A 27,769-nucleotide genomic window follows, 5' to 3' on the forward strand; every position below is an offset into this window, starting at 1 on the left:
AGTAATCAGTTCTGTCATTTGGCCAAAAGAAATGCTCGGAACAATATATATGGTATCTCCAGGGTAATGAACCATGTGGGCAGCTTCCCTCATATGTCTGCATGTAATTACAAGGCCGACAGTAAAACCATCCTTACAAAAACCACTCTAAAAAGTTAGCACTGAATTTGATCCTTGGGAACTTCTGGGAAAAAAAGAAATGAAGCTACTACAGAAATACCTTTTGCATCCTGATTGGCTGAGAATGTGGCAATGGGCGATCTTCCTCGAACTTGCCCCTGGGATGTTACTGCGGCGGCGGCAGCAGCAGCTGCTGCAGACACTGTACGTGAGGAGCTCTGTGTACTTGGGAACGCTACTATCCTACCCTCAGGCTTCTGTCCATACTGCACAGGCTGAAACAACCTACACACGCGTTTACCAAGATAAAATGCAAAGAGCAAATTAGAGTTCAAGGACAACAGAAAACATGTTCTTTCAAACAAATGAGGAAGTACTTCTGGTTTCAAAAGGGTCTTGCTTATGAAGATTTAAAACATGTTCATTCCTAATTATAAAAAGATCATATATTAAAAAAAAAAACCCTTGTTGCTATGAAAGCTTGTTGATATTTGGTAATTGTACATGAATGAGTCAATTTCAAATGTCACTCAATTTCAGATATCAAAGGAGCAATTCCATATAATTTCAGCAAAATCTCACTCATCTGTGCTCTCTGAATTATAGAGTAATTTTTAAAGATTCTCTTATTACTTTCAAATTCACAAATGTTTCCAAGAAGAGATCTTATTGGTCTGCTTTTAGGAAGTGATGTGACTAATCTGTAATTAGCAGTACCAGTTTTTACAAAAATAATATACAAAAGAAACTAAATGTTTCCTTAAGTGAGCTATATAGTGTCCTCTACAACCTGTCACTAATAATTTGCTTAGAAAAGTAGGACCTTCCAAAAGGTGTTATGAGATGGTTTAAAGGTAAAGTTATACCTAGCACAGGTCAAACAAAGGATTCTAATTTCCAAATTATGGCAGTCTACATTATAGAGGTTTTGCTGCACTTCAGGATACTATTAAGGAAAGGGAGTATAAAAGAGGGGTTTTGCAATGGAATATTTATTAATCTGGTTATCAATAACTAAAAGTCTAACAAGTTTAGGATACGCTAAAGGCTAGGGCTAAAACTCTGGGCTAATAACAATTTACTGAGTACTGGGGTTTTCTTGGCAAAGTTGTTAGAGTGGTTTGCCATTTCCTTTTCCAGTTCATTTTACAAATAAGAAAACTGAGGCAAATAGCTTAGTTAAGTGACTTGGGAAGGGTCACATAGCTAGTAAGTGCATGAGGATAGATTTGAACACACGTCTTCCTGACTCTAGGCCTGGCATTCTATCCACTGCATCACGTAGCTACCCTTACAAATTATGATATAGTGGATTTAATTTCACCTTTCTCAATGACTTGGTGTCTTCAGTACTGAGGATGGAGGATACCTAACAAAGGCTGATAAGAATTTAATTGCCAGGTATCTTACAAATCTAATCAAAAGTTCTTTAAACTAAAAAAGATGGGGAAGGGAGAAGATTATCTGTTTATATCTCCCAAGTTAGGTACTGCAGAGAGTAGCTACAAAGAAAACAGAAGTATGGCAGTAGAAACACCCATCAATTCATAGAAGGTCAAATATAAAAAAGAAGACAAAAATGAAGCCCAAGGTCTTAAGTGTCTATACACAATACCCAAAGTTTAGGCAACAAACAAGAGGAACTAGAGGTACTAATCAGAGAGAACCTAAGAATTCATTCATTCTAATCTCTTCACTTTGGCAGTGAGGAAACTGAGGCAGCTGGGCCCAAATAACTTATTCAAGGTTATGGGGCTCATTAACACTACAATACTGGTGGTCCTGAGTAAGCCTGGGTTCTTTCCACTATCCTCTTCTAAAAGGTGGGAAGAATTTCAGCATTATCTTCCTACTAAACATTTTTTATTATAATCTCACATTTGATATGTAACTTACTTGCTTGGCTTAAGTTTCACTGCATTAGGCCTGGTTGGTGCTGGTGATGAACTGAAGACTTCTTCTATAAGTTTTCGAGTTATCTTTTTCTTTGACAACACTTGTGCCTCATAGTGAGAGGTTTTATTTTCTAATCCAATTAGATCAAATATGGAAAGATCTGCTTCCTAATTTTAAAAAAGGAAAAGAGAAGAAGCACTTACCTCATGTACTCAGTACCTTTAGATGTAAAGAAAATAATGCTCATCCTATTGGCATCTTGCGACCTGCTGGCATACTATCCCCTAGACCTGCACTCCACTGTATTTAATACTCTGCTACCAAACTCATCTTTTTGCTCTCCATATGCCACACTTACCTGAAAAGCATCCAACAGATCTCTATTTCTCAACTATTCTAGCTAGCTCTTGAGGCCCCTCAGAACCTCCCTGCCCTTTAGCCTGTCCTACCACCTGCCATGCCTAGTCCAGATGGGCTGGTTCCCTCACTATGTCCCTGCCTTCTCCCAGCCCCCCACAAACTAAATAGCAGCAAGTCACTGTAATCTTTCCCAGCTGTCTGCTGACTCCCAAGTAAGAATACTGAGATAACAGAAGTAAAGGATGTCATTAGGCTCAATACCATTTATGATTCATCTGTTATGATATGCCTGTTATCATAAGCTTTTTAATATTTCCTTAACTCTCCTCTTTAAATTGGTTATTTTAAATCCCTTATTGACCTCCCTGAAGTTAATAGCAGCAAAAACCCTTATGGAACCTAAAGAAAAGTTATATGTTTATTTTATAAAAAGTAAATTGGTGGTGAGGAGCAAGAAACCAGATGAAAGAAACAATGACCCCTATATAAAGCAAACAGATCAATACCTGAGGCTGGAAAGAAAAAATGGGATGGCCAACAAGATGACAATAAATTTTCCAAGGGGTTCACACAATGGCAGGTGGTCTCATGTAGTGGAACAACAATGAAATTACAGAGGAGGGGAACATTAAACATTTTTTCCTTTCACCTGAAATTCCCCACCCCCTTCCCTTCCATCTATTCTACTGCATTTTTCTATTGTGTTGCTTCTGTTAATCTTATCTGGAAAACAGTGCATAACACAGGGCTAAGCACACAAGCACCATTCAATAATTGATGGATGATGGTGTGACAGAATGACTTCAGATAATCCCACTCGAAACACTCTGGTTTAGCTCAGGCAATCATTCTCCAGCACAAACTAACATGTCCACAAGGTATCCACTCCACACACACACACACAGACACACACACACAGAGACATACACACACACACACCTCACTTCTACTGTTTTAAAATTTATGAATTTTCTACTCACCTTCCAAAAACCACATTCCAATGCCTTTAAAATCAGAGAAGCAGATCTATACTCCAGTGTTTCCAAAACATAAGAAGAGCCGGGAAGCCTAGGATCTATCAGACCAGGATGATTGCATATCCTCTGAAGTTTCATCAGAATATTCAGGACATTGACAAAATGACCACTTTTAAGAGCCTCTTGAGTTCTGTTTAAGGAAAAAGTGATAAGCTACCTAGTTCAATTTACATATGGACTTTCAATAGATTTTTTACTCTTCTCCTATTTACTGAAAAATAATTATGTATTACATTTTCTCCAAAATAAGTTAGCAACTGCTTAAAGACATAATTGTCAAGTTTGCATTCCTACCAATTCCAATGTTTATCTCTTACAATTTCAAAATCTAAACATCATCTTTTTTTTTTAATCAAAATTCAGTAAACTAAACAACAATGTAATGATAAAGCTATAGCAGCAGAAGAGGAAATGTTGAATGTACACTCCAAACCTCTGCAGAATTACATCCCCAGATCAGAAGGTTTGGAAGGGATCAAAGGTACCTTAGAGATCTCTCTTGGTTCAACATCCTCCCGCCCCAACCACACAGCCAGTTTTACAGAAGATAAAATTAAGGTCAAAAAGTGGGAAAGTGAATTTTCCACAGTCACTCAGCTAGCACTAATAAGTAGCAGAGCTGAATTTTCAAAAACCAGTCCTCTGCCTCTGAATGCAAAGCTCTTCCCACTAAAGCAAGCTTCATGAGGAAGGACACTTGATAAGTGAAGTGAGTCACTGTACAATGCCATTTCTTTTTAATTCACCTTATAACATCATGTCTCTCTCCCTGCAGTGGGTGTTTTACCTGGGCTGCAAGATAACGTCCTCATACAAGGCCTTCTGCCGACTGGAAAGGCGACACTTTAACACATGTTCGTATTTTTTCGTCAGCTGCTTGTCAACATCCCTTTTAGTTCTTCTCAAAATAAATGGCTGAGTCACCTGAAAAAATATAATACACAATTCCGTGTGAGTCTTCTTCTTAGGAACTATGCTACACATTTACTTAGAACAAAAATTATATTTTTAAAAGTAGCTGAAAAAAGTAGCATGACATACTCTGTGCAACCTTATGACCACTTTATGGTAGTAATCTTGGCTCTCCTCATTAGCTGGTTTTACTGGAAAGTTCTGATAAGGTCTAGAAATTCCAGGAATCAAAAAGTGTACCATGGTCCACAATTCCATCAAGGTGTTATGTAAAGGTGTGTCTATCAGGAGCAGACGTAATTGGCTATAAATAAACCAAGAAATAAACACTGTTTGAAACACTACCATAAATCAATTTTTTCTGTGCTAAAGATTTTAAGAAAAGAGTAAGCAGCCATCTTTTATGGGAAATGTATGTGTAGGCCTGCCTGGAAGAAATAAAACAGACAAGATGACCTAGTGAGACCTAGTGCTCTATAATTAGAATAGAAAAGTAATTATAGAGAATTGAAATTTCTTTAAAAGACAACTTTTAAAAATCAACATGCATTTAATTACATAAAAGTCCAGAATTACTTAAAAGAAAAAATACTTTATTGATGTGCCCAACCTTCGTAGATTGAAAACTGCCTCCCAGTGCTTCTCAGTCATGTTCTTTACTTGCTGCATCTCATCAATGACTAAGTATTTCCACCTCACTTTCATGAAGGCGTGATGGCCTTTAAAGAACTGTTTATAAGAGGTTATGCATATGTTGAAGCTGTTGGGTTCAGTCCATTCCTGTAGTATACAAAATAAATCTTAAACATTCTGTTCTGATTTCCTTTTTTTTTTAATGGACAAATATTCCTAAGTATTCCAAGAGCAATTCCTTGCTACAGAACTAAATTAGTCACAACTGCAGTCATGGAGGTCCTTAACAACTGGCTCACATCTAGACAGAAAACAGCAAACGGTTTATATTTGGCATTTAAGTGCCACTTTCTAATGTAGTCATCCCAGGAACGTTCACTGACTCATTAAGTAGAGGACTGAAAGATATTATCATATTAGAAACAACTGGTTCCCTCTGAATTTTGGAAATGAAATTATCAGAGACCATTCTATGGTGCCATGTGAGCAACGGCAAAGATGGTTTACAAAGATATTAAAGTGAGATGAAATGTGACCATAACCTTTATACTTTGTGGAGAAGATTCATGTTTTGGGATGGGAGGGTTCTTAACCTTGGGCTCCATAGACTCCCAAAAGATTCATGGACAGATTTCAGGGAGTCTGTCAACTTGAATGGGAAAAAATGTTATCTTTATTTTCACTAACCTTTAGTTTCCTTTGTAATTTTATGTATTTTATTTTACTCGTTTAAAAATATTATTCTGAGAAGGGGTCCATAAGTGTCACCAGAATGACTGCCAAAGGGGTTCATGCCACAAAAAAGATTAAAAATCTATGAATTATATGGTCTCTGCAGACCTATCTATTGCTATGATTCTATGCTATCGTATTAAACTAATGCACAATCTTAAGTTCTAGGATTAATAATTCAAGATGTAAAAATAAAAGAGTGTACCAAAAGTGTTAAGGCAGATTCCACGCTTAATAGTTTAAGCCAGGGGCGAGGAACCTGAGGCCTAGAGACAACATGTGGCCCTGTAGGTCCTCAAGAGCAGCCCTTTGACTGAACCCAAACTTCACAGAACAAATTCCTTTAATAACAGGATTTGTTCTACAAAACCTGGACTCAGTCAAAAGGCCACACCCAAGGACCTAGAAGGTCACATGTGGCCTCGAAGCCACAGGTTCCCTATCCCTGGTTTAGGCTATTATATGAAAAAGCCTTTCTAGCAATTTAGGAATTTTCTTTTTAGAAAGGAAAGTCAATTTTTCAATGTAACTGCAGCCTTTTGTGATGGAGAGTGGCAACAGGGAAGAAATAGGTCCAAGTCGTGCCTTTGACAAATATCACCCATCTGTGTGACTCTGGACAAATCACTCTTCATGGCCCAATCAACTCTCTACAACTTTAAGGTGCAGAAAGTTAGATGCTGGTGTGCACTGGCTGAGTGAAGTTCATCACCAGAAATTCCCTATACCAATGTTTAAGATTTCATTAATTTACCTACTACATGCCAGGTATTGCAACAGACTCAAAAGAAATATATAATGTCTCCAAATTGTAAAAAGATGGTGCTCCAAAAATTCATAAAGAGGTTATGGGACACTAAGGGTATTGTTCTTAAAGAAACAATGTCCTAAGTGATGGCTAGATTCCTAAGGCTAATACCAAAAGTCATTTAACTTATAAGTACTGTATTTCAGCTACATGATGAGTTAGATAGTATTCTTTGAGGTGCCTAACCACCACAGAGAACACTGTACTTCAAGGATCAGTGATTTTCTAAGCGCAGAGTAATCAACACAAGGATTGCAAACCATCCACATTTTACTAATATGTTTCTGTAGCTAAAACAATTAATCACCTGATGGCCAACTCTGGTCGTAAGACTAAACTGAGCTAAACCGGTGCTCAGAAAACAGACTGTAATCCTGAAAAGTTGGTAGGACCCGAATTTGTGCTCCATTGGTAAAGCCTTCTAGAACCCAGAGTCACCTTCACATTATAATAAGGCATTGGAATAGTACTTTAAGGTTTTGACATTTTATTGCTAGGGAAATGTCTTTAATTTATAATTCCTACTGACTATCTGTCAAGAAAGACCACAGCAACCATAGGAATATTTCTCATAATCCAAGCTGAAACCATATATCCCCATACACACCTTCCCCCATCCATGTCATCCCAGAAATCAAACCATTTGTATGTATACTGGATCTTTGCAAATCAAAATCTCTACCTTCAAAGAGCTTACAATTCAGTAATAATTTCACAGAATTACAGCATCTCAGAGTTGGAAGGGCCTTCAGAGGCCATTTCTTCCAACCTCAAACCCAAACAAAACCCAAATTCAAGAAGTTGGATGACCTTCAAACCCCTGTCTTAAGACATCCAGAGGAGAAACCCAGTATATTCCAAGACATCCCCTTTAAAAGATGTCCTCTGAAACTATAAAATAAGCCATTAAAAACTACATTCTTGGCCATGTGTTATCTAAGTTTTATACTGTTCTTATAAACATGAGTTTCTTTTTTAAATTAAAAAATAATAACAATACCTGTCTCTTTGCTTTAAGTTCTCTACGACTGCCAAAGTATAAAAGGATTTTTAGCCCCGGGCACCAACGTTTCAATTCAAGCTCCCACTTTAGTATGTTGCAACTTCTTACAACCACAAGGTGGGGCCCCCAATTACCTGCAAAAACAAAAATGACTCTCACTGTACAGAGCTGTGCCAGGGTTTCAAACATTTTAACTAAAATGCTAAATAAATTTTAAGATAACAAATTAATGCTAACATTGAATAGGTAGAGTTGTTACTCTTTATTTATCTCATAAACAATGGTGTTCTTAGCTATTCATTGCCACAGTTTGGAAACAATCCCAAAATCTGATCAGATGCTAATTAATAGCTCAATAGATCTGTGATCACATCTAGGTACAGGTATTGCATCCAATAAGGAAAACTGTTGGTTCATCTCTGCCTGCACAGCCTGTGTAACTTTCCCACGTGACTCTCATCCACATTCTCCCATAATAATTACCATTAAGACATCTATTCAATTGTTAAGAGAGGCAACTCGTGGCTAAGAACACTATGTTCTTATAGTGTTTAGTCAAAGGATGTCAAACTACGTTCTTACAATAATAGTCAAATGATGGGCCGATAGGGGTGGGCTTCAATCTACATATGGGAGGGAATATCCACTCTGATGGGATGTCAGATGCACTGGCTACTAAGTGCTTTGTAAAGATGAGGCAATCAAAAGTTTGGAGAGTTGACTAAGTCTAAAGTTGGCAAAGGATCTTGGAAAACCTTAACTAGATCTATACGAAGATTATCCACTTAAAGTCAAGAAGCATCAGTGGGAGCTAAAGAAATATCATACATGGTCTAATTTCTTGAAATTCTTATTTGCTAGGCTAAGTGCTCATACTAGTGTGAATAGTCAGTCAATAAATATTTATTAAGCATGCACTGTGCTAAACAGCTGGTTTAGCTGAATAAGTGAGTCCCTCCTTCCATTTAAAGCCTATATCCATTCTATCTTCCCCTCAGAAAGGTGAAGGAAAGGAGAATCCTCACTTCTCCAGGTAATCAGTTTCTCTACCACCACTATAAAACCAAGGAATCATCTCTATTCCTCTATCCAAGTTATTGGAAACAGAGAGGAGGGAAAACATGGCATCAGTTGCTTAAAGGGCACTGCTATGTACACAATCATAGGGCACATGACTGCCCACTTTCCTTCGTCCCTTACATTGGAGAGCAGCATGTTATAGTGGAAAAAAGCAATGAACCAGGAACCAGACCGCCTGAATTCTCCAAGGTCTATGGGATAAATCACTTTGGCCCTATGAGTTTTGGTTTACTCATTTGTAAAATGTAGATAACATATGTACTCTCTACTTCACAGAACTGTTGAGAAAAGTGCATTTTAAAACATAAAGAATAATAATAAATGAGACCTATGATTAGCATCATCACCAAAAACATCAAGAATAAAAAAGTATATAGTATCCCAAGATCATGGACTGAGACCTTGAAAAAACTATAAAGGCCATCAAACTCAACCCCTCATTTTTATAGATGAGGAAACTGAGGTACAGAGAGGCTAAATGACTTGACCAAAGCCACACAGCTACTAAGGCTATGAGGCAAAATGTGAATTCAGGTCTCTCTGACTCCCAAGTCCAGTGCCCCTATCCATACTGCCATGGTCATGACAACGTGAAAAATACTGTAAATGATATCAGCATGTGTAAATTACATAGATATTCCTAATAGGAAAAAAAATTATACTGTTGTATTTCAAAATACTTGTTTCTTTTGCTTTGATTAGGAAATATTACATAATTGTGTCTGCATTTCACAAGAACATTTAAATTTTATGAGAGCCAGTGTGGTAGCACAGTGGATAGAAAAATGACCTAGAAGCTAGGAAGACCTGGGTTCAAGCCCCACCTCTGACACCTCTCAGTTGCCAGACAACTTTCTAAGCCTAAGTTGAAAAAAAAAGGTGCCAATCTACACTGGTAGAAATTTCATTCCAGAGTTGAAATGACAAATCCAGTCCCTATCCCCAGCCTTATTACAATTTCAGGTTTTGAATTACAGCATAAGAAGTTCTGTCAACATTTTAATAAGTTAAGGTTATAAAGAGAAACATTAAATACTGCTTATTCTAATCAAAGTTTAAATAGAAGAATAATTCATTTTTTGCTCACTGTTCTTCCTACTAGGATAATAATTAGCACAAGACTCTGCAGTAACATTTCAGTTACTGGTAATGTTTATCGAAAGTTTAATGCCCTTATATTATTTGCCTGAGGGTATGTTCAGGATTCACTGAAACACCCACCCACACACTCACACACATCCCTACTCCCCTTCAAGTATGAACAATTAGGTAAATCATGAAAGAAAAATTACCAAAAAAAACAAGGGTACAAGCCTAGAGTAGTGCATCAGGATAAGAGAATTAGGATACAGGAAGTTGGAAAGTAAGCTGGAAGGTCACATTAGCCATAAAAGAAAAAACATAAGTAGAAAACAAAGGCTAGCTGAAAAACTTACAATACATTTGGAACATATGATGCAATTATCCCTCCAGGCGCAGCGTTCACCTTGATTTACTGGGTTATCGCAGTGACATGGGAGGGAAGGAAAGAGAAGCTGGATAGAAGCTTCCAGAAGGGGGTATTTACATTAACACTATATACTTAATAGCAGCCAAACTCTGGGTTTACAATTGGACATTAATTGATTAATATAGGACACTAGCCTGATATTGAAATACACACAGACACACACACACACGCCCCACATATATCGAAAGACATTAAAAACTAAAACCCTTACCTTCATTACAAGCTAGATGTGCAAAAAAGGCAATGACCTGCACGGTCTTGCCAAGCCCAGCATCATCTGCCAAGATGCCATTGAGATTCTTCCTGTACAGTTTGGCTAACCAGTCCAGTCCAATCTTCTGGTACTCTCTTAGTGCTCCATACAACAAAGATGGGGTATTAAAATTGATCTGTAGAAATCACATATGAACTATTAAAGAATGCTACAAAGACAGGCATGTGGAATACCACATATAATTTCAGACTTTTACCACAGTTTTAAAGAACTGTTTTTGCATTAAGACATTACTCTCTGGGAGGAGGCGAAAGGAATATATTGGAAACTGTAGGTGATATAAAAACAAAAGATATCCAAAAAAAGCTTATTTTTGAAAAGCAAACTAAGAAAAATAAGGAAGGATACCTTGCAGAAAAGATAAACAGCTTTTAAAAAGATTATTAAAATATAATTTCTTAAAAATAAAGTCATGAGATCCCAGGAAGTTAAAAAAATTATTCTAACAAGAAAAGTATACCATAAGTCTTAATATCCTATTTAAAATACCAAGAAAAAGTCACTATATTCATATTATCTAACTGTTACCTTTTGGATTAGAAGGCAAGAATTTGTTGGGGGGAAAGGCTCACCCTTTCCTCACATCCTATCCCTAGATCCTATTTTCTCTTCCCAGCCTTTATATGTAAGAACTATAAGCATTACCGAGGTTGTGATCCGAGCACTGCCCTTGGGCAGTACAGCCTCTGCCAGAGCAGCTACTTCGGTAATGTCTCTTGTGTTTGGTTTCATAATATTTGGTCTCTCCACACCTTTACACTGATCAATGATGAGAAGTGAATCAATGAGAACCATTTCCTTCTGACAAACTCTGTCACCTGTAGAGTCTTCTGTGTCTAGAAAATGCAACAAAGTTCATGAGACTGCAGCCAGTCATAATTTTATAAATGAACTTCTAACATCCAAAAGGGCAAAGAAAAACAACACATTGCAAAGAAAGGATGAAAAAGAGGACAATTACCTGCCTCAGACATTCATAAATAAAATATAAAAATATAAAAAATAAAATAAATAAAAAGATAAAAATCAGTAAAGATGAGCTGTTCTCAGAGAAAGTTAAAATCATGAGCTCTCAAAAAACAGATTTATCAAACCTGACCACACCAAGATAATCCAGGACAACTCCCTGCAGTCAGTGCCTAACATATTGAAGAAGTGTGCAATATGATTTTTTTTAAAGCTATGTAACAAATGACTAAAGGGGCAACATAAACTTTTGCATTAGGATTAGGCACTAACCTCCCAAATGGAAATAACCAAAAGCTTCAGCATCTCCCTACAAATAAACAACACACTTCTTCCACAGTGTGCAGAGAGAACAACAAAGCACTTCACCACTTACCCAAATCTGAAGCTACATAGAACAGACCCTAATTTTCCCTGGAAAGCCTATCTGTGCTTGAAACTCCAGTCCTACTGGGCCAACCAAAGCCCTTGTCCATAGATGAGATTCCATTCCCTCCAACCCTTTCTTTCCCTTCACCCATACAGTCTCCACACATTTATGTTAAAACATCAACCATTACCAGGAGGTTAGAATAAACAGCAACTTAAATGGCCATTAGTTGTTTGATGTCAACTTGAAAGAGATCTCCAGTGGACTGTCAAGCAATCTGAGCTCAATTCTATGCTTTTTATCATTTTTATCACAGACTTGGATAAAGGCATATATGGTATACTCATCAAATTTCCAGATAACACAGAGCTAACAAGAATAGCTATCAAGTTGGATGATAGTTAAGATACAAAAAGAAAAAAAAAACAAAAACCAGGCTACAATGATAGGCCCAGTCCGAGATCAAAGTGAACAGTAGTAATAAATGCAAAGTCTTACACTTGGTTCAAAGAGTCAACTTCACAACTGGTAAAACAACAGTTCATCCGAAAAAGACCTGACAGTTTTAGTACATTGGAAATTCAATCTCAAGTGTGCTATGGGACCCAAGAAAAGGAACATACCAGTGAAGAAGAAGAAGAGAAGTGGAGGAGGAAGAAGAGGAAGAGGAGGAAGAGGAAGAAGAGAAGGAAGAGGAAGAAGAGGAGGAAAAGGTAGAACAACAGGAAGAAGTTTCCAACTGCTAAAGTCAATGCATAATTTTTCAAATGCTATCCAATCCACTCTCTTATTTCTACTCAATTACGCACCCAATTCACCCAACTTATTGTATCTGTCCAAGACAAATGTACTGTTACACAAACTCAAAAGAATGACCAACCAATTTTCACATCATAATATGTGCACCAGGCATTTTATCCATTTAGTTTTTTCCTATATGAACTATCAGATACATCTCTTTTGAATAATCACAACATCACTGAGGAGGTTCTATCATGGAACTAGAGTTGAAGCAATCAGCACAATATCATCTACAAATAGGAGCTTTTGGAAGACTTCACACTCTGGTCAGCAGTAACCAAATATGACTTCAAAAGACTGCTGGTATAAATTTCCTGACTCTTGACAAACATATATGATTGATCAGAGTCTACCCAAAGTAGATGTATTAATTTATTTTGCTTAACTATACTTGTTTGCTGTAAGAGAGAACTTCTGTAAGGAAAATTATAGCAGGGAAAAAATAATAAAATAGGAGGGAAATTCAGAAGAGGACAAAAAAAAGGCAATTTTCTTACTACAGTGTTAAATTTAATATTCACTTTTTTAAAAGAAACTGTGTCTAATGGGGGAAAGGACCTACCCACCAACAATTCAGGCCTTACATAAGACATCCTCCATAACTGAGCTGAATATCTTTGCCAAGTACAAATCTCCTTGTTTTATGCCTCAACTGAAGTTACTGATTGAAAGGTTTGTGAACAGTTATTATATGGCTATTTACCATACATATGAGATAATCCTTTGAAGTAAAGACTTTAAAGATTGCCTTTGCTCAAACGAAAATATATGTGAAATACTTTGTAAATTTAAAGCACTATATAAGCTTGGCTAACATCACTATTGGGCAATTAGGTGGTACAGTGGATAGAGTGCTAGGTCTAGAGTCAGAAAGACTCATCTTCCTGAGTTCAAATCCAGCCTTATACATGTAATAGCTGTGAGATCCTAGACAAGTCACTTAACCCTGCTGGCCTCAGTTTCCTCATCTGTAAAATGAGCTAGAGAAGGAAATGGCGAACCACTACAGTTTGCCAAGAAAACCCCATATGGGGTCATGAAGAGTTAGACATGACTGAAATGACTGAACAACAACAAAAACATTACTATTATTAGTTGTTCTGAGTCAAGTGGTTTTTTTTTCTGTTTTTTTTTTTGTAATCAACAACAAAACAATTACAATGATAAAGTTTGGCCACAAAGAAGAGAAAATGCAATTATCTCATCTCTGTCCAGAGGTGGGGAACCATCTGGGTTTTGATAAATTGCTTTTTTCCTCTCTATTTCTTATTCATTGTTACATGAGATGGTTCTCTGTGGAGAGAAAGAGGAACGATCAATTTGCGAATAAAGATAATATAAAAACAGAACTAATAAAAAAAATTTTTTAAATAATCATAATGGGATCTTGTATTCATTACACTTTTCAGTCAAATGAAGATCTATACAGATGTGGCCTGCACTAGAAAATTATTTACAAAAGCTTTCCTGTTCCTTTCTGATATTTGCACCAAGAAAATCCTCAATTCATATGCAAATTATTCACATCAAGATTTTATGAAGATGAGAAAGTAGGTATAAGTAAACAATTATTGATGTTCTTGTGACTGCCTTTTGAGGAAAGTAATATTGTATATGTTTTTTCCATTCTAGTGCCATCTCTTGCCTTCCTGAATTAATCTTGTAAAGAGATCACTTAATGCATTCAAGATTCTGTCTGAATTATTTCTGTATATATTTGGTCTGGTTAAGCTGTATAGGATGTTTGATACCAAGGTGTTAGAGTCCAAATGTGGTTGGCTCTTCTGGTTTCCCTCATAATGAAAAAAGTTATAATTAATACTGACCAATTGCCCCATCTTATCGCTATTTTTTGTCCTTCTGCCATTTTATGAACACACTTGCAATGTCTTAAGTCACCTGAGCCTGAATGCAAGCTTTCCATCAATTTACTTTCATTTTTCCACTACTTTTCACTGTTTTTAAGGGAATACTGTTTATAATCTTCCATCGTCCTACTTCATAGGGTTTATACTGCCTTTGGCTGACCTCTTTCTCTTTCTCATCAGATCAGGGGTGCACAGACCAAGCCAATTTCAGAGCTCTTTTGGCTGCCAGGTTATGGCAATTATTTTCCATCTTAAAAATCTACAGGAAATGGTGATAATTAAGGTCCATATTTCTGATTTTTTAAATGGTAATTTTTCAACATTGACAGTTCATTTTTAGAGCCAAGATGAAGCTTTTTCAATTGTGGATATTCTCACCTTTAGATTTCTAATTTGATGCTGATCTGATCTTTGCTCTAACTGATGATCTCATTGTATACAAACAAATGATTCTGATGCTCCCACAGATTTAATTATCATCTTTATGTTAAAGATTTTCAAATCTACTTAACAAGCCCAACCTCTCTGCTGACCTCCAATCTTATACCTCCAACTGTCTTTCAGACATCTCAAACTGGATATCTAGCAGACATCTTAAACCCAATATGTCTAAGACACAACTCATTCTCTTCCCCCCAAAACCCTTTTCTTATATTGTGAAATTTAGTAAACCATTGTATCAGATGCTGTTAGAAAAGCAGTTTCTCATAATCTGGAGATGATCATGAATTATACTGTTAAAAGAAAAAAAAATGAATTTGAAAACTGTTAGGTCATTTTATCAACCCTGCTGACCATGTGTTGTGATATTCTGAAGTACTGTAACTTTAAAAAATTATAAACTTTCAGGTTTGTCTATATTTGAAAGGGAAGTTTCATCTAAAATTATTTGGCTATCACATGAAAACTAAGAATATTTGTTAAATTATTAGAAGTTATTATAATAAGGCTAATTTTATTGGGTCTACTTTGGGCATAGCTTCACTTAGAATTTATTTATGGTAATTGGGAATTTATTTTGTTTATGGTACTTTTGGGATTCATGATACTTAGACATTTTACAACATCTTAGTTTTCATAAACTCAAATTTTAAAGATTTATTTTTGCTTTAAGGGTTGAGTAAGAAATATATGTCAGTTTAGAGGTTTCCAACTAATTGGAATTCATGAAGGTCTAGTGATTATCTTTTTATATGAGGGTAAATTTTAAGCTGTTTATGAGAAAGAGAAAAACTTCTAGAAAGGAATGTTTAAGTAAAAATCTTTTGTCTATATGTTTAAGTAATAATCTTTAGTGTAATCTTTAGAATGCATGATAAATTTTATTTGTCAGTGAATTTATTGCAATAATTTGATGGTACTAACATTTGTGTCCAGTCCTTTGTGATCACTGTGATTAGTGAGACTTTACTGTCTGAGATGAAACCTTTTTGGGGGCCCCTGAATATTTTTTTTGACCTTCATTCTTATGTTTGTTGTGTCACTGGACCAACCTTAAATGAGCACTTCAAGAAAAATGTCAGCAGTCAGCAGCTCAATGGGAATAACATCTGAGATCTAAGGCTAGTGAATATCTATCCCTGGGAATAAGGTAGGGGAGGTTACCTGGTGAAGGCTAAACTTAGACTCTCTTAATTCATTTTCTAATTCAAGAAATGTGCTCACTGTGCTCCATATGCTAGACTTATATTGCTGTAGGCCTTTAGGAACAATACTGATGTGCTAAATTTATGTCCTTTTTTCTTCCTCTCACAGCAAATCTCTCTAACTAAGGCAAGATAAGTTGTGATTTTTTTTATGATGAATCTCTTACTGTTACCAATGTGACTTTATAGTCAATACTTGTTATCTAGGATATGTACTTCTTAATAACCAAATCTACCCAAAGCTGTGATTATTAGAACTTTCTATTTAAGACCTTATGGGACTGTAACTGATATTATTATTCGGAGTCTGACTCCAGGTATGATCATCAAGGAGTGCTATTAAGCCAATGATGCATGATGCCAGCAACCTTATGGGGTTGATATCCATGAACTGCAGGTGGAGTTCTCATGGGAAAGGTTGGGAGAACGACTCTAGGTATGGACTGCGGTAGGATTCTCCTGACATCTTCTCTTGAATGGAAAATATCCCACCTAGCTGACTTTAAATGCAATTGAGCATCTATATGATTCTGGCCTGGAAGTGACAGTCAAGACAGGAGAACATTTTCCCTTACTGTATAGCTGTGTCCCTCTTCTTTAATGGCAAATTTCTATAATCATGTTAGGTGAACAGTATAAACATAGCATCAGATCTTTTAGTCTAACACTGAAGCACTTCTGAGCATCTATAATGAGATGGAGTTATAAGATTTGAGCTATTTGACTTAGAATTTTAGTCCTTTCTATATTCTGAACAACTGAATATTTAACCTTGTCATCTGTCATTAGTTATGTAGTCCCATGTAAAATAAGCTCCTTTAATTTCTCACAATGGTATAGGGATAATTAGGCAATAATGTAAAGACTTGTGAAACCAGGATAAAATTCTATTATTTAATGAAGTTAATATCATAACTGTCAGTTCTGTGTTAACGAAAAGAATAGCAGTACAATTAGTTATCTCAAAAGAAGTCTGGCTTGTGGTCTATCTTATAAATGCCTCAAAGAGACATCCACTTAAAGAGAGCTCTATTATTAGGGTTATTCATTTGAACATGGCTAGAAATTAAAAATGTTTTACTATAAACAACTTAAATGTACTGTTCTTAAATTACATATTTATACATTTCATCTCAACATCTTTTGTTATAATTGTACTTAATAGGGTAAATTTGGAGAGAATTCATTAGAATCCATCTTCTTATATAAAGCGTCCTGTTATTGAAGAGGGTTTCCTTCAGTTTCAGAAGCTGAGACCTTTGCCACTAATACTTTTATTGTTAAGCCCTTTTCCAAAACCTCAGCCTCGCCTTTTAATCTTATTCAAATGCGCTTTCCCTCCTGGCCCCAAAAAGAACCTGGCTTCAATTTGTCTAGGAAATTGCCCAGGAAAACCTTAAAGTTTTAGAAACTGCCTTATCTCCATTTGAAAGCAAACTTCCCCCCTTTCAGCTCCCTTCATTATCTATTCTCATTGTCTGTTACCTTCCAAATGGACCCAACCAACTCCTCTTCCTCTGGCCACCCTCAATCCCAGCTAGGTGCCACGAGGTCCAGGACCCAGGAGTTCTGTTCACCCCAGCTTGCTGGCCACTCCCATCCAGATCTCCCTAGGCCCTGCCTCCCCTCACCCCTCCTCCCGTCACTCCAAACTGCTTGGCCACTCCTAGATCCCTCCTACGATCTTTCTGTACTTAAGATTCACCTTCGCCCCATTCTGATGCTGGGAATTTCTCATGCCTAGAGGCTGAGCTGTTCCCAAGCCCACTTGTCAGCATCACATGGCCTATCCACCCCAGCCCCCATTCAGACCCTGAGCATCTCAGGCCCAAAAGGCTGAGACTGCCTGGAGACTGCCTCAAGCCCGCTGTCCTTACTAGCATCACCTGGCCTTCTTAGCCCTCAGCCTCCATTCTGAGGCTGAGAACTTCTCACGCCCACAGGCTGAGACTCTCAAGGTGACCTGGCCTATATGCTTTATCTTTAATAAACTTTTTCTCTGGCTGGAAGAAGATCTGGGTTGAATTTTTTCAGGCAGATCCGCACAGCGATCTGGGGCTTTTTCCCAGCACCCCAAAACCTTCTGTGATCTTGGGGTGCCTCTAACCATCTAGCAGCACCCCAAAAACCCCCATCTCTTCATTATTAGTTTCTAAGCAGAATCTCATTCTCCTAATGGGGGAATGAACAATGCCAAGTGTAAAATTTGGGTTCTAATTTTCGGTTTGTATTTGAGTTTCTTAGATATATTAATATGACAATTGGGTAACCTAAAAATGTAAATTCTCTGGTCTAAAAGGTCCCAAATTTGATTTTCTAATAATAGAGACATAAGGTTTGAGCTGACTCTTACTAACTAACCTGGTTACTGGCAAAGTAAATTTAAAATTATGTTAACACCAATTTTGTAAGAGATTTTTAGTAGAGAAGGGGATCTCTACAAGTGACCTGAACCAGAGAAGCCAGTCAGCTGGAAAATGCACTGAGACTACACCCAGACCAGTGGGCTGCATTAGATGGGGTCAGAAGAACCAGATAGCTGTATGAGATGAGACTTCTGAGCCTTAAATGGACAATTTTGTATTTTTTACTATTTACTTTTTCCCTATGTGCCTTTTATCTATAAGGTATACTGACCAAAGGGAACTGCCCCCTTTGATCTTGTCAATGCATTGATTAATCTCTGTCTTTTTCTCCTCACATTGTTCCCCCTCATAAGCCCCATAGTTAGAAACCCTTTATGAAGTTTGTCATATCAGTTAGTGGTTCACTGAGGAGACTCTGTCTCTCAATAGAATCAAATGGGGGAATGAGAGAAATGATTATTTCTCTCTTAGATTAATAACCAATTATTGAGATTAAGATTTTTTTCTTTCTATTTCCTCATTCAGAAATAAACCCCTGTAGGTTACATGGCCAGTCTTTGAAGGACAAATTGTTACACACTCAACTAGAAAGTCTTACAAAGAAAATCTAATCTAGCCCATTGTGTTCTACTCAGAAAGGCTTGTTGGGGTGGGGATAGATCCCTTTGTCTAGATTGCCTGAGGCTGGAGGTGGTCTAGGAGTAAGAAGGGATCAAAGTCACAGTTCCCTCAGCCCCTCATTAGACTAAATCCACCTCTCATTATAATATTCATTCTCTCATTTTAATTGTTAACCAATCAGAGTTGATTGCCACCTGTTGGGAATGTCCATTCAAATAAGCATTGAAGAGGCCTCCAAGATTCATCTTTGGTGTCTTTGGTTTATGAGAGAAAGCCAAATGATCATTCTTTTATTAATTATTTGCTAGCCATAATTAATAAAATAATTACCCAGAAATTATATCTCTCAGAGACTTTTTATATGCCATATCCTCCCACCCTCCTGTGTTCCCCACTACTGTAAAGGGAATATCATTCTTCCAGTCCTTAAGACTTGCTCCCCACGAGTTAACCTGGATTCTTCACTATCTTTCACCCCACATATCCAATATGGTACCAAGGTTTGTCAATTTCACCTCTTCAACATCTCTCAAATACTTCCCTCTACTCTTTCCCGATACCGTGGGGCAGGCCCTCACCACTTCATACCTGGAATATTATAATAGCCTGCTGTTGGAGTCTGTCTGTCTCAGGTCTCTCCTCATTCCACCCCTCCATTTTGCCACTAAAGTGCTTTTCCTAAAGCACAGGTCTAATTGTGTCACACCTCCTAACCAATAAACTTCAGAGGCACCTTACTGCCTCCTGCAGCAAATACAAAAGACCAAAGCCCATCATAACCTGGTTCCTTCCTACATTTCCAGGCTTCTTACATCTTATTTCCTGACAAATACTCGATCTAGTGACACTGGCCTCCTAACTCTTCCATGAACAAGACCATCTCAAGGATCTGGGCATTCTCTCTGGATGTCTCTCATGCCAGGAATGCTCTTCCTCCTCTGCTTTGATTACTGATCTCCCTGGCTTCGTTTAAGTCCCAACTACAATTCCCCTCTTCTACAGGAATCCTTCCCTAACTCTTCTTAGGGAGTCTTTCCTCTGTCTTTCCTCTGCTAATTACTTCCCGTTTATCCTGTACATAGCTTGCTTTGTATATATTTGCATATACTGCATATATTTGTATGTTGTCTCCCCCATTAGATTCATTCTTTTATTTAATAAATATTTCTTAAGTGTCTACTATGTGCCAGGTACTACACTAAGCACTATGAGCTCCTTAAGGGCAGGCACTGTTTTTTACCTCTTTTAGTACCCCCAGTACTTAACATAGTGCCTGGCACATAGTAAACACTTAATAAATTTTTACTGATTGATTGTTTGAGAAACAGAAAGGAGGTCAATGTCACTAGATTTCAGAGAACTCGGTGTAAGAAGCTACAAAGGGAAGTGGAGGCCAGGTTATGATGGGCTTTAAAAAGCCAAAAAAGAAGATTTTATATTTGATCCTGGGAATAACAGTGAATCATGGAAATTGATTCACATGGGAAAGTAACATGATCAATACTATAGGAAATATTTCCTGTTTATTCTGTATATGTCTTGCTTTATATATGTTTGCATATTATTTCCTCCTTTAGACTGTTAACTCCTTGAGGGCAAGGACTGTCTTGTGCCTTTTTTTTGGTATCCCCAGTGCTTAGCACAGTACCTGGAACATAGTAGGTGCTTAATAAATGTTTCTTAAATTGAATTGATATGGTTGCTACATCAGTATCTAGTTTTTTATTGTCTAAGATAATAATCTGTTTAGTGCTTTAAGATGTTACTCAGTGCTTCCCACATTCAGTTTCTTTCAAATCTTTTTAGTAAAAAAGTGTTCATCATTTCTTATAGAACAACAGTATTCCATTACATTCATATATCACAACTTGTTCAGTCATCCCCTAATTGATGGTCATCCCCTCCATTTCCAATTCTTGGCCACCACAAAAAGAGCTGCTATAAATATTTTTGTACACATGGGTCCTTTTCCCTTTTTTATGATCTCTTTGGGATATAGACCTAGCAGTGTTATTGCTGAATCAAAGGGTATGCACAGTGTTATAGCCCTTTGGGTATAGTTCCAAATTGCTCTCCAGAATGGTTGGATCAGTTCACAACTCCACCAACAATGCATTACCGTTCCAATTTTCCCACATCTTCTCCAACATTTATCATTTTCCCTTTTTGTCATATTAACCAATCTGATAGGTGTTAGGTGGTACCTCAGAGTTGTTTGAATTTGCATTTCTCTAATGAATTGTGATTTAGAGCATTTTTATATGACTATAAATAGACAGAGGTATAAGTCTTCTGATTGGTCTACTGGTCTTTTCATTTCTCAATCATAAGCCATATTTTCCAATATATTTTTAAAGTAACTTCTCCTGTGTCCATCTTTCCACTTAAGCTAAAAAAAATCCAAGTTTATGTTGATTTGGTCTGGAGGTTCCAATGAAGTTGTTTGTGTAATTTTCTAAAATTTCATCCTCTGCAAAACATGCTAGCACATAAATTAATTATCTTCATAATTGTTTTTGTTCTTACGCTCATGACTACTACATGATAAGATAACCAAGTGTATCATAAAATAATTCAATTCAATTTACTGGCAGCTAGGTGGCTCAGTGGATACAGCACTGGATCTGGAGTGAGGAAGACCTGAGTTCAAATCTGGCCTCAAACACTTACTAGCTATATGACCCTGGGCAAATCACTTAATCTCTGTCTGCCTTAATCCACTGGAGAAGGAAACAACAAACCACTCTAATATCTTTGCCAAGAAAAAACCATGCACAATACAGTCCACAGGGTCACAATGAGTCAGAAACAACTGAACAACAAGAAGGAGGTGCCGTCAATAAGAGCACTGGACCTAGAGTCAGGAAAACCTCAGTTCAAATCTGCCCTCAGATAGTTAATTCTGGGCCAGTCACTTAACCTCTGCCTGACTCAGTATCCTCATCTGTAAAATGGGGGTAATGATGATAATATTAGCATCTCTCTCCTAGGGCTGTTACAAGAATAAAATGATATAACATTTGTAAAGTGTTTTATATATTTTAAAGCACTCCATTAACATTAGCTACTACTCAATTCAAGTCCACAAACATCAAGTTTCTATTAGGCACAAGGCACTGTTACATGCTAGGGAACACGAAGACAGAAACGAAGAAGCCCTTGACCTCAAGAAGCTCATATTATACAGAAGTGGGAAAGACAAAGTCAGTGTGCAACAGTGTGGAGGGAGAGAACAAGCCAGCCTGACAAGAATGAAGAATGCATGAAAGGTATCACGTCAATAGATCAATCAGAAAGTATTTGCTAAGATCTCACTATATGCAGTCACCGTGACCGAGGCTGAAGGTACAAAGAATAACTATCTCTACACTCAAGGTGCTCACATCCCAATCTGATTGTGGAGGACTTCGAGAGCCAGGCTGAAGGTTTTTCATGCTAAACGCAATGGGATGACACACAGGTTTTTTAGGTAAGAAGGCAGTGACACAATCAGGTCTCCATATCGGGAACATTCACTTAGCAGCTGGAAAATAAAGACTGAAGAAGGCAGAACACTTAGGAAGGTCCATTAGGAGGGAATTCCAATTGTTCAACCCAGAAGTAATGAAGGCCTGCAATCAAAAAAAGAGACTACAGGAATAGAAAGGGGATGGATGCAAAAGATGTTGAGGAGAGAGAACTGACATGACTCAGGAACAGAAAGGTTGTGGAGGAGGAAAGAGCGGGAAGAGTAACTCTCATGTTATGAATATGAACACAAAAAGAGAAACTGGGAGTAAAGAGGAGTTTGGGGGAAATATAATGAGTTCCCTTTTGGACATGCTGCATTTGAGATGTGGATGGACTTAGAGGTGGAAAAGTCCAGTAGGCCTTTTGATAATGTGGGACTGGAGTCCAGAAAAGAGTTCAGAGCTGTTTAAGTAGATTTGGGAGTCTACTGCACTGACATAATTGAAGTCACTAGAGATGATAAAATTAGCAAGGGAGAAAAGAGAATAGGGTTCAGGACAAAGCTTTGGAGAACACCTACACAGAGGCAGGAAGAAGAGCTACCGTGGAAAGCCGAACAGAGTCAATCAGGGTAAAATTGCCATGCAAAAAGATGGGTCCAGCTAACATTATGTAACACAAATCTACAGCAAAAACAAGCAGGGTGGATGCATAACTATGTCCAGGAGAATAAAAATGCATATAATTAGGAACATATAAGGTGGAACACTGGAGGCAACTAATAGTTGGAGGTTTGGCAAAGTGTGACTGGATAAGATGAGGGGATAACAGATTTAAGAGTAGCTAATCAACCAGAGGATAAAAAGTGGGAAAGTAAGGAAGCAAGGTAGATATGACAGAACAAAAACGAAAAAAGGGCATCTATCATCTTTGGGCAGAGGAGGAAACCAAATTTACCCACTACTTTGTTATCCTCTTCACAGAGAACCTATGAGACATTCTTCCTTTTGCTTTCTGGTTTCACTTAGTGAGAAACTGACTATAGTGATGGGATTTTTGGGGGGATTGCATGTTAACTCAGTGGTCATTACACACTGTTCTGAGCATCCTCTGTTCCCTTTTCTACCATCACACCACCATTACTAAAGTGAAAAATGGGGTGTACAAGGCTGACACTAGTGCCTCTGTTTCCTCAGCCATCATAGCTAAAGAACATATCACCTAGAGCATGGCCTACTGGTGTTGATGGGCCTCTCCATTCTTGGCTTCCCATAAGAGGTTCCGTCTGTTGCCAACTCTGTACTCAAAGCATTTCCAGCTTGACAGAACCTGTCACAGCATATCTGAGAGAGCCTGTGTAAACCCTCCATACCACAAGGAGGCATCGGAGTGAGAGCTATACAGCATGGATAAAGGTAAAATAAATTCACCAATATTCAGAGCAAACATAGCATGGTATAAATGTAGAAAGAAAAATTGTATGTCCAACAAAGCAAATACAAATCCTCTAACTACATAGTCAAGTGTTCTTCAAATCTGAATATAAAATGCTTTGGTCTTTAAAAAAAAAAAGAGGGGTAAAATCAATATGATTAAATACAATTAATTCAAAAGTTATCACAAATGGTTTCTTTTCCATATTGTTCTTCTATCACATCAAAAAATAAAAAAATAAAGTTCAGTATCATAAACCAAATGTTCAAGTTGAATCACTCTGTAGATACACCAGCACTTAAAGTCAAATTAAAGCCTACCTTCTTCTTCGCTGGTCTCTTCACTCTCAGGCTTAGGCTGTGGCCACTGAAAACTTGGCATAAAGGCACCTTCATATAACTTTACCAGGTCAATTAAGGGCAATTCAGCTGAAAGAAATTGAGGAACAAACTGTCATACTAATTTTTTTCAAGGAGAGTATTTTCACTTAACACAAAAAATGTTAATAAGAATTAATCAAATCGGGGCAGGTAGGTGGCACAGTAGATAGAGCACCAACCCTGGAGTTAGAAGAACCTGAGTTCAATCTGGCCTCAGACACATAATACTCATTAGCTGTGTGACTCTGGGCAAGTCACTTAACCCCAACTGCCTCACCCAAAAAAAAAAAGAAGAAGAAGAATTAATAAGATCAGTGAAGAAAACCCAACATATTCACAGGCAAAATTAGAGGGGAAAAAAAAGAAGAAAAAAAAACAAACAAGAAATACTATCATTGAGATCAAATCTGATAATATTTATAAAGCGCTTTGCACAATGCCTTGAACATGCTTGTTCCCTTCTCTTCTTCCCTACTTTTGCAAGTAATTTAGGAACTTATGCATTTATATGCTAAATGAAATTAATTTGGTTGCCTGCTATAATTACAGTGTAATGCCACTGTAATTATAATAAATGATAATAGATATAAATCTGGAATAAAATAAGAATAATAATAAAACTGAAATACTGAAACATAAAAGTGTATATATAAATGACATTAAAGTGGCTACAAAGTTTTGTATTTGTTATATTACAGCTATCCTGTAACTACTACATGTCATTACTGTTGTTGTTCAGTCTTTTTTCTGTCATGTCCAACTCTTCATGATTCCATCTGGAGTTTTCTTGGCAGATACTTCAGTGATTTGCCATTTCCTTCTCCAGATCATTTGACAGTTGAGAAACTGAGGCACACAGGGTTAAGTGAATTGCCCAGGGTCACACAGCTAAGTGTCTGAGGCCAGATTTGAACTCAGGAAGATGAATCTTCCTGACTCCAAGCCCAGTGCTCCATCCACTGCACCACCTAGCTGCCCCAAATACTGTAAGTACTTGTTTCAAAAATGTTGGTTAAATAAATATTTTGTAAAAGTGCTAAAAGATAGCCAATTCTAAAAGTACTTAAATCAGTAAAGAAACATAAACAACCGAAATCAAACTTACAGAGGTTTGAGTACTTAAAATAACTAGTCCGTAATCATTTATAGTTAAATACATGACCATCAAATAAAAGTATTATGTATATATAGGAAAAAGCCAGCAGAAAACATTCTAAATATAAGAAGGAATACTTATAAATAGGATTTAAAAGCTCAACACCATACTATTGTAAAACTGAGATATAAAATTCTAATATACCTTCTTTGGCTAAATTAGAGAGTTCTGTTTGATGGTCTATATTTCCTTCATTTGCCTCTTGCTCTTCAATTGTCTCCTCTTCATCTTCCACTAAAACAAATATGAGCAGAAGAAAAAAAGCCAGTGTTAAAATGACCACCTCAGGACTCTTTCCAATCGTGTGTGTGTGTGTGTGTGTGTGTGTGTGTGTGTGTGTGTGTGTGTGTAAATGCAATATTTAATGCATTTAACGCTAAATTACGGAAATTTCTACAAAAAGCATCAAATGGCTACTGAAATTAAAATAAGTTTATTTTTAAAAGAAATTTAAATTAAAAGAAATTAAAAATAAGGACTTCATTTTATAGACTGTGAAGCAAATACTTTTAACACAAATATCATTGACTGTAATTTCCAAAGTCAACCTGATAACCGAGACTCAATTCAATTCAGTTCAACATTTATTATGCCCCTACTATGTAAATTATGCTAGGTACCAGGAAGACAAAGGCAAAAATGAAACAGTCCCTGCCCTCAAGGAGCTTCCACATTCACAGATAAGTAAAAATAGGCTAAAGGGAAAATGAAAAGTGGAAGGGAGCACTAACAACTAGGGAACAAACAGGGAAAGGCTTCCTGAAGGAGGTGAGCCCTAAGCCAGGGGTTCCAAAAGGCAGAGTGAGGCATGCAAGGCAGACTGCACAAAGGAATGTGGGAGGGCTCGGGGAATAAATTTTAGATATACTTAAGAAAGGATATGCTGACTTCTCTGATAGAAAGAAAGCTCCCTGAGATAATTCACCGTTTCTTTTTTGTCTCTACATCTCCAAAACCTACAATAAGGCCCTTGGTAGGTAATTTTAAAATGTTTGTGGATTGACTGATACTAAGTTTATGATTCTATAGTTTACCCTAGAAACAGTGTAACATGGTGAATAGAAATCTGGCCTCTGAGTCAGGAAGACCTGGGTTCAAGTCTCACTTCAACCACATGCTGGCTGTGTGACCACAGACAAGTCACTGAACTGCTCAGTGCCCCCCAGGTAACTCCTCAAGATTCTACGTTACAGTCAGTCAATAAACATTTAAGTGACTCCTATTTGCCAAGCATTCTGCTAAGCAGTGGACACCAAAAAAAGGTAAAAGATGGCTCCTGCCCTCAAGAAACTCACAGTCTAATGGAGGAAATAATTGCACAAACAAGCTATATGCAGGATAAATAAGAAACAATTAACAGAAAGAAGGCACTGGAATTAAGAGGGGCTGGGGAAGGTGGGGTTTTAGTTGGGACTTTAAGGAAGCCAAGGAAGTCAACAGAGCAGAGGAGGAAGAGCATAAAGCATGGGGGACAGCCAAAGAGAACGCCCAGAGCTGAGAGATAGAGGATCTTGGTTGTGGAACAGCCAGAAGGCCAGTGTCACCGGACAGAAAGGAAAGTGTCAGGAAGTAAAATGTAAAAAGACTAGAAAGGTAGGAGAAGCCAAGTTATAAAGGGCTTTGAATGGCAGAGTACTTTGTATTTGCTCCTGGAGGTAATAAGGAGCCGCTGGAGTTTAATGAGCAGGGTGGTGACATGATCAAACCTAAGTTTTAGGAAAAATAAGGTTAGGACTGAATGGAGTATGGATTGCAGTGGGCAGAAACCTACCAGCAGCTACTGGCATGAAGTAATAGATGCCTATCCTAGAAGGCTGGCAGTGTCAGAGGAGAGAAGGGGTCATATTAGAGAGATGTTTGCAGAGATGAAATCAACCAGCCTTGGCAACAGCTTTGATATGGGAATGAGAGGTAGTGAGGAGGCCAGGAGGACTCCTAGCTTGTAAGCCCAATAGGGAAGATAGGAGGGGGAGGGTTTAGATGAAAAAGACAATGAGTTATGTTTTGGACATGTCTACCATAAGATGTTTGCTGGACATCCAGTTTGAGATGTCCAAAAGGCAGCTGGAGATGTGAGGCCAGAGATCAGCAGAGAGGTTAGGGCTAGATGAGATCTGAGAATCATCAGCACAGAGATGGTAATTAAATCCACAGGATCTGTTGAGATCAACAGGTAAAGCAGTACAGAGGGAGAGGAGAAGAGGGTCCAGGAGAGAACTCTATGGAACACCTATGGTTAGAGGACATGATTCGGAAGAGGACTCAGCAAAGGAGAGAAAGAAGGAGCAGTCAGATAGATAGGAAGAGAACTAGGAGAGAGGGGTATACTGAAAACCTAAAGAAGAG

The 27,769-nt window shown here is 37.5% G+C and overlaps 1 protein-coding gene across 1 annotated transcript in view; it reads right to left on the minus strand.

Moving 5' to 3' along the window:
* EP400 (E1A binding protein p400) overlaps positions 1–27,769 on the minus strand; it is a 141,611-nt gene that overhangs the window by 52,395 nt on the left and 61,447 nt on the right. Inside the window, exons 13-23 of the mRNA XM_027844122.1 lie at positions 25,568–25,657; positions 24,208–24,315; positions 11,011–11,201; positions 10,303–10,480; positions 7,499–7,635; positions 4,936–5,105; positions 4,455–4,629; positions 4,201–4,337; positions 3,357–3,543; positions 2,017–2,183; positions 221–405 (exon numbers count right to left, since the gene is read on the minus strand). Coding sequence (XP_027699923.1) covers positions 221–405; positions 2,017–2,183; positions 3,357–3,543; positions 4,201–4,337; positions 4,455–4,629; positions 4,936–5,105; positions 7,499–7,635; positions 10,303–10,480; positions 11,011–11,201; positions 24,208–24,315; positions 25,568–25,657 — 1,725 coding nt within the window. The remainder of the gene's footprint in view (positions 1–220; positions 406–2,016; positions 2,184–3,356; positions 3,544–4,200; positions 4,338–4,454; positions 4,630–4,935; positions 5,106–7,498; positions 7,636–10,302; positions 10,481–11,010; positions 11,202–24,207; positions 24,316–25,567; positions 25,658–27,769) is intronic.

Source organism: Vombatus ursinus, unplaced genomic scaffold (assembly GCF_900497805.2).
Source record: "Vombatus ursinus unplaced genomic scaffold, bare-nosed wombat genome assembly UNPS02014935.1, whole genome shotgun sequence".
NCBI lineage: Eukaryota > Metazoa > Chordata > Mammalia > Diprotodontia > Vombatidae > Vombatus > Vombatus ursinus.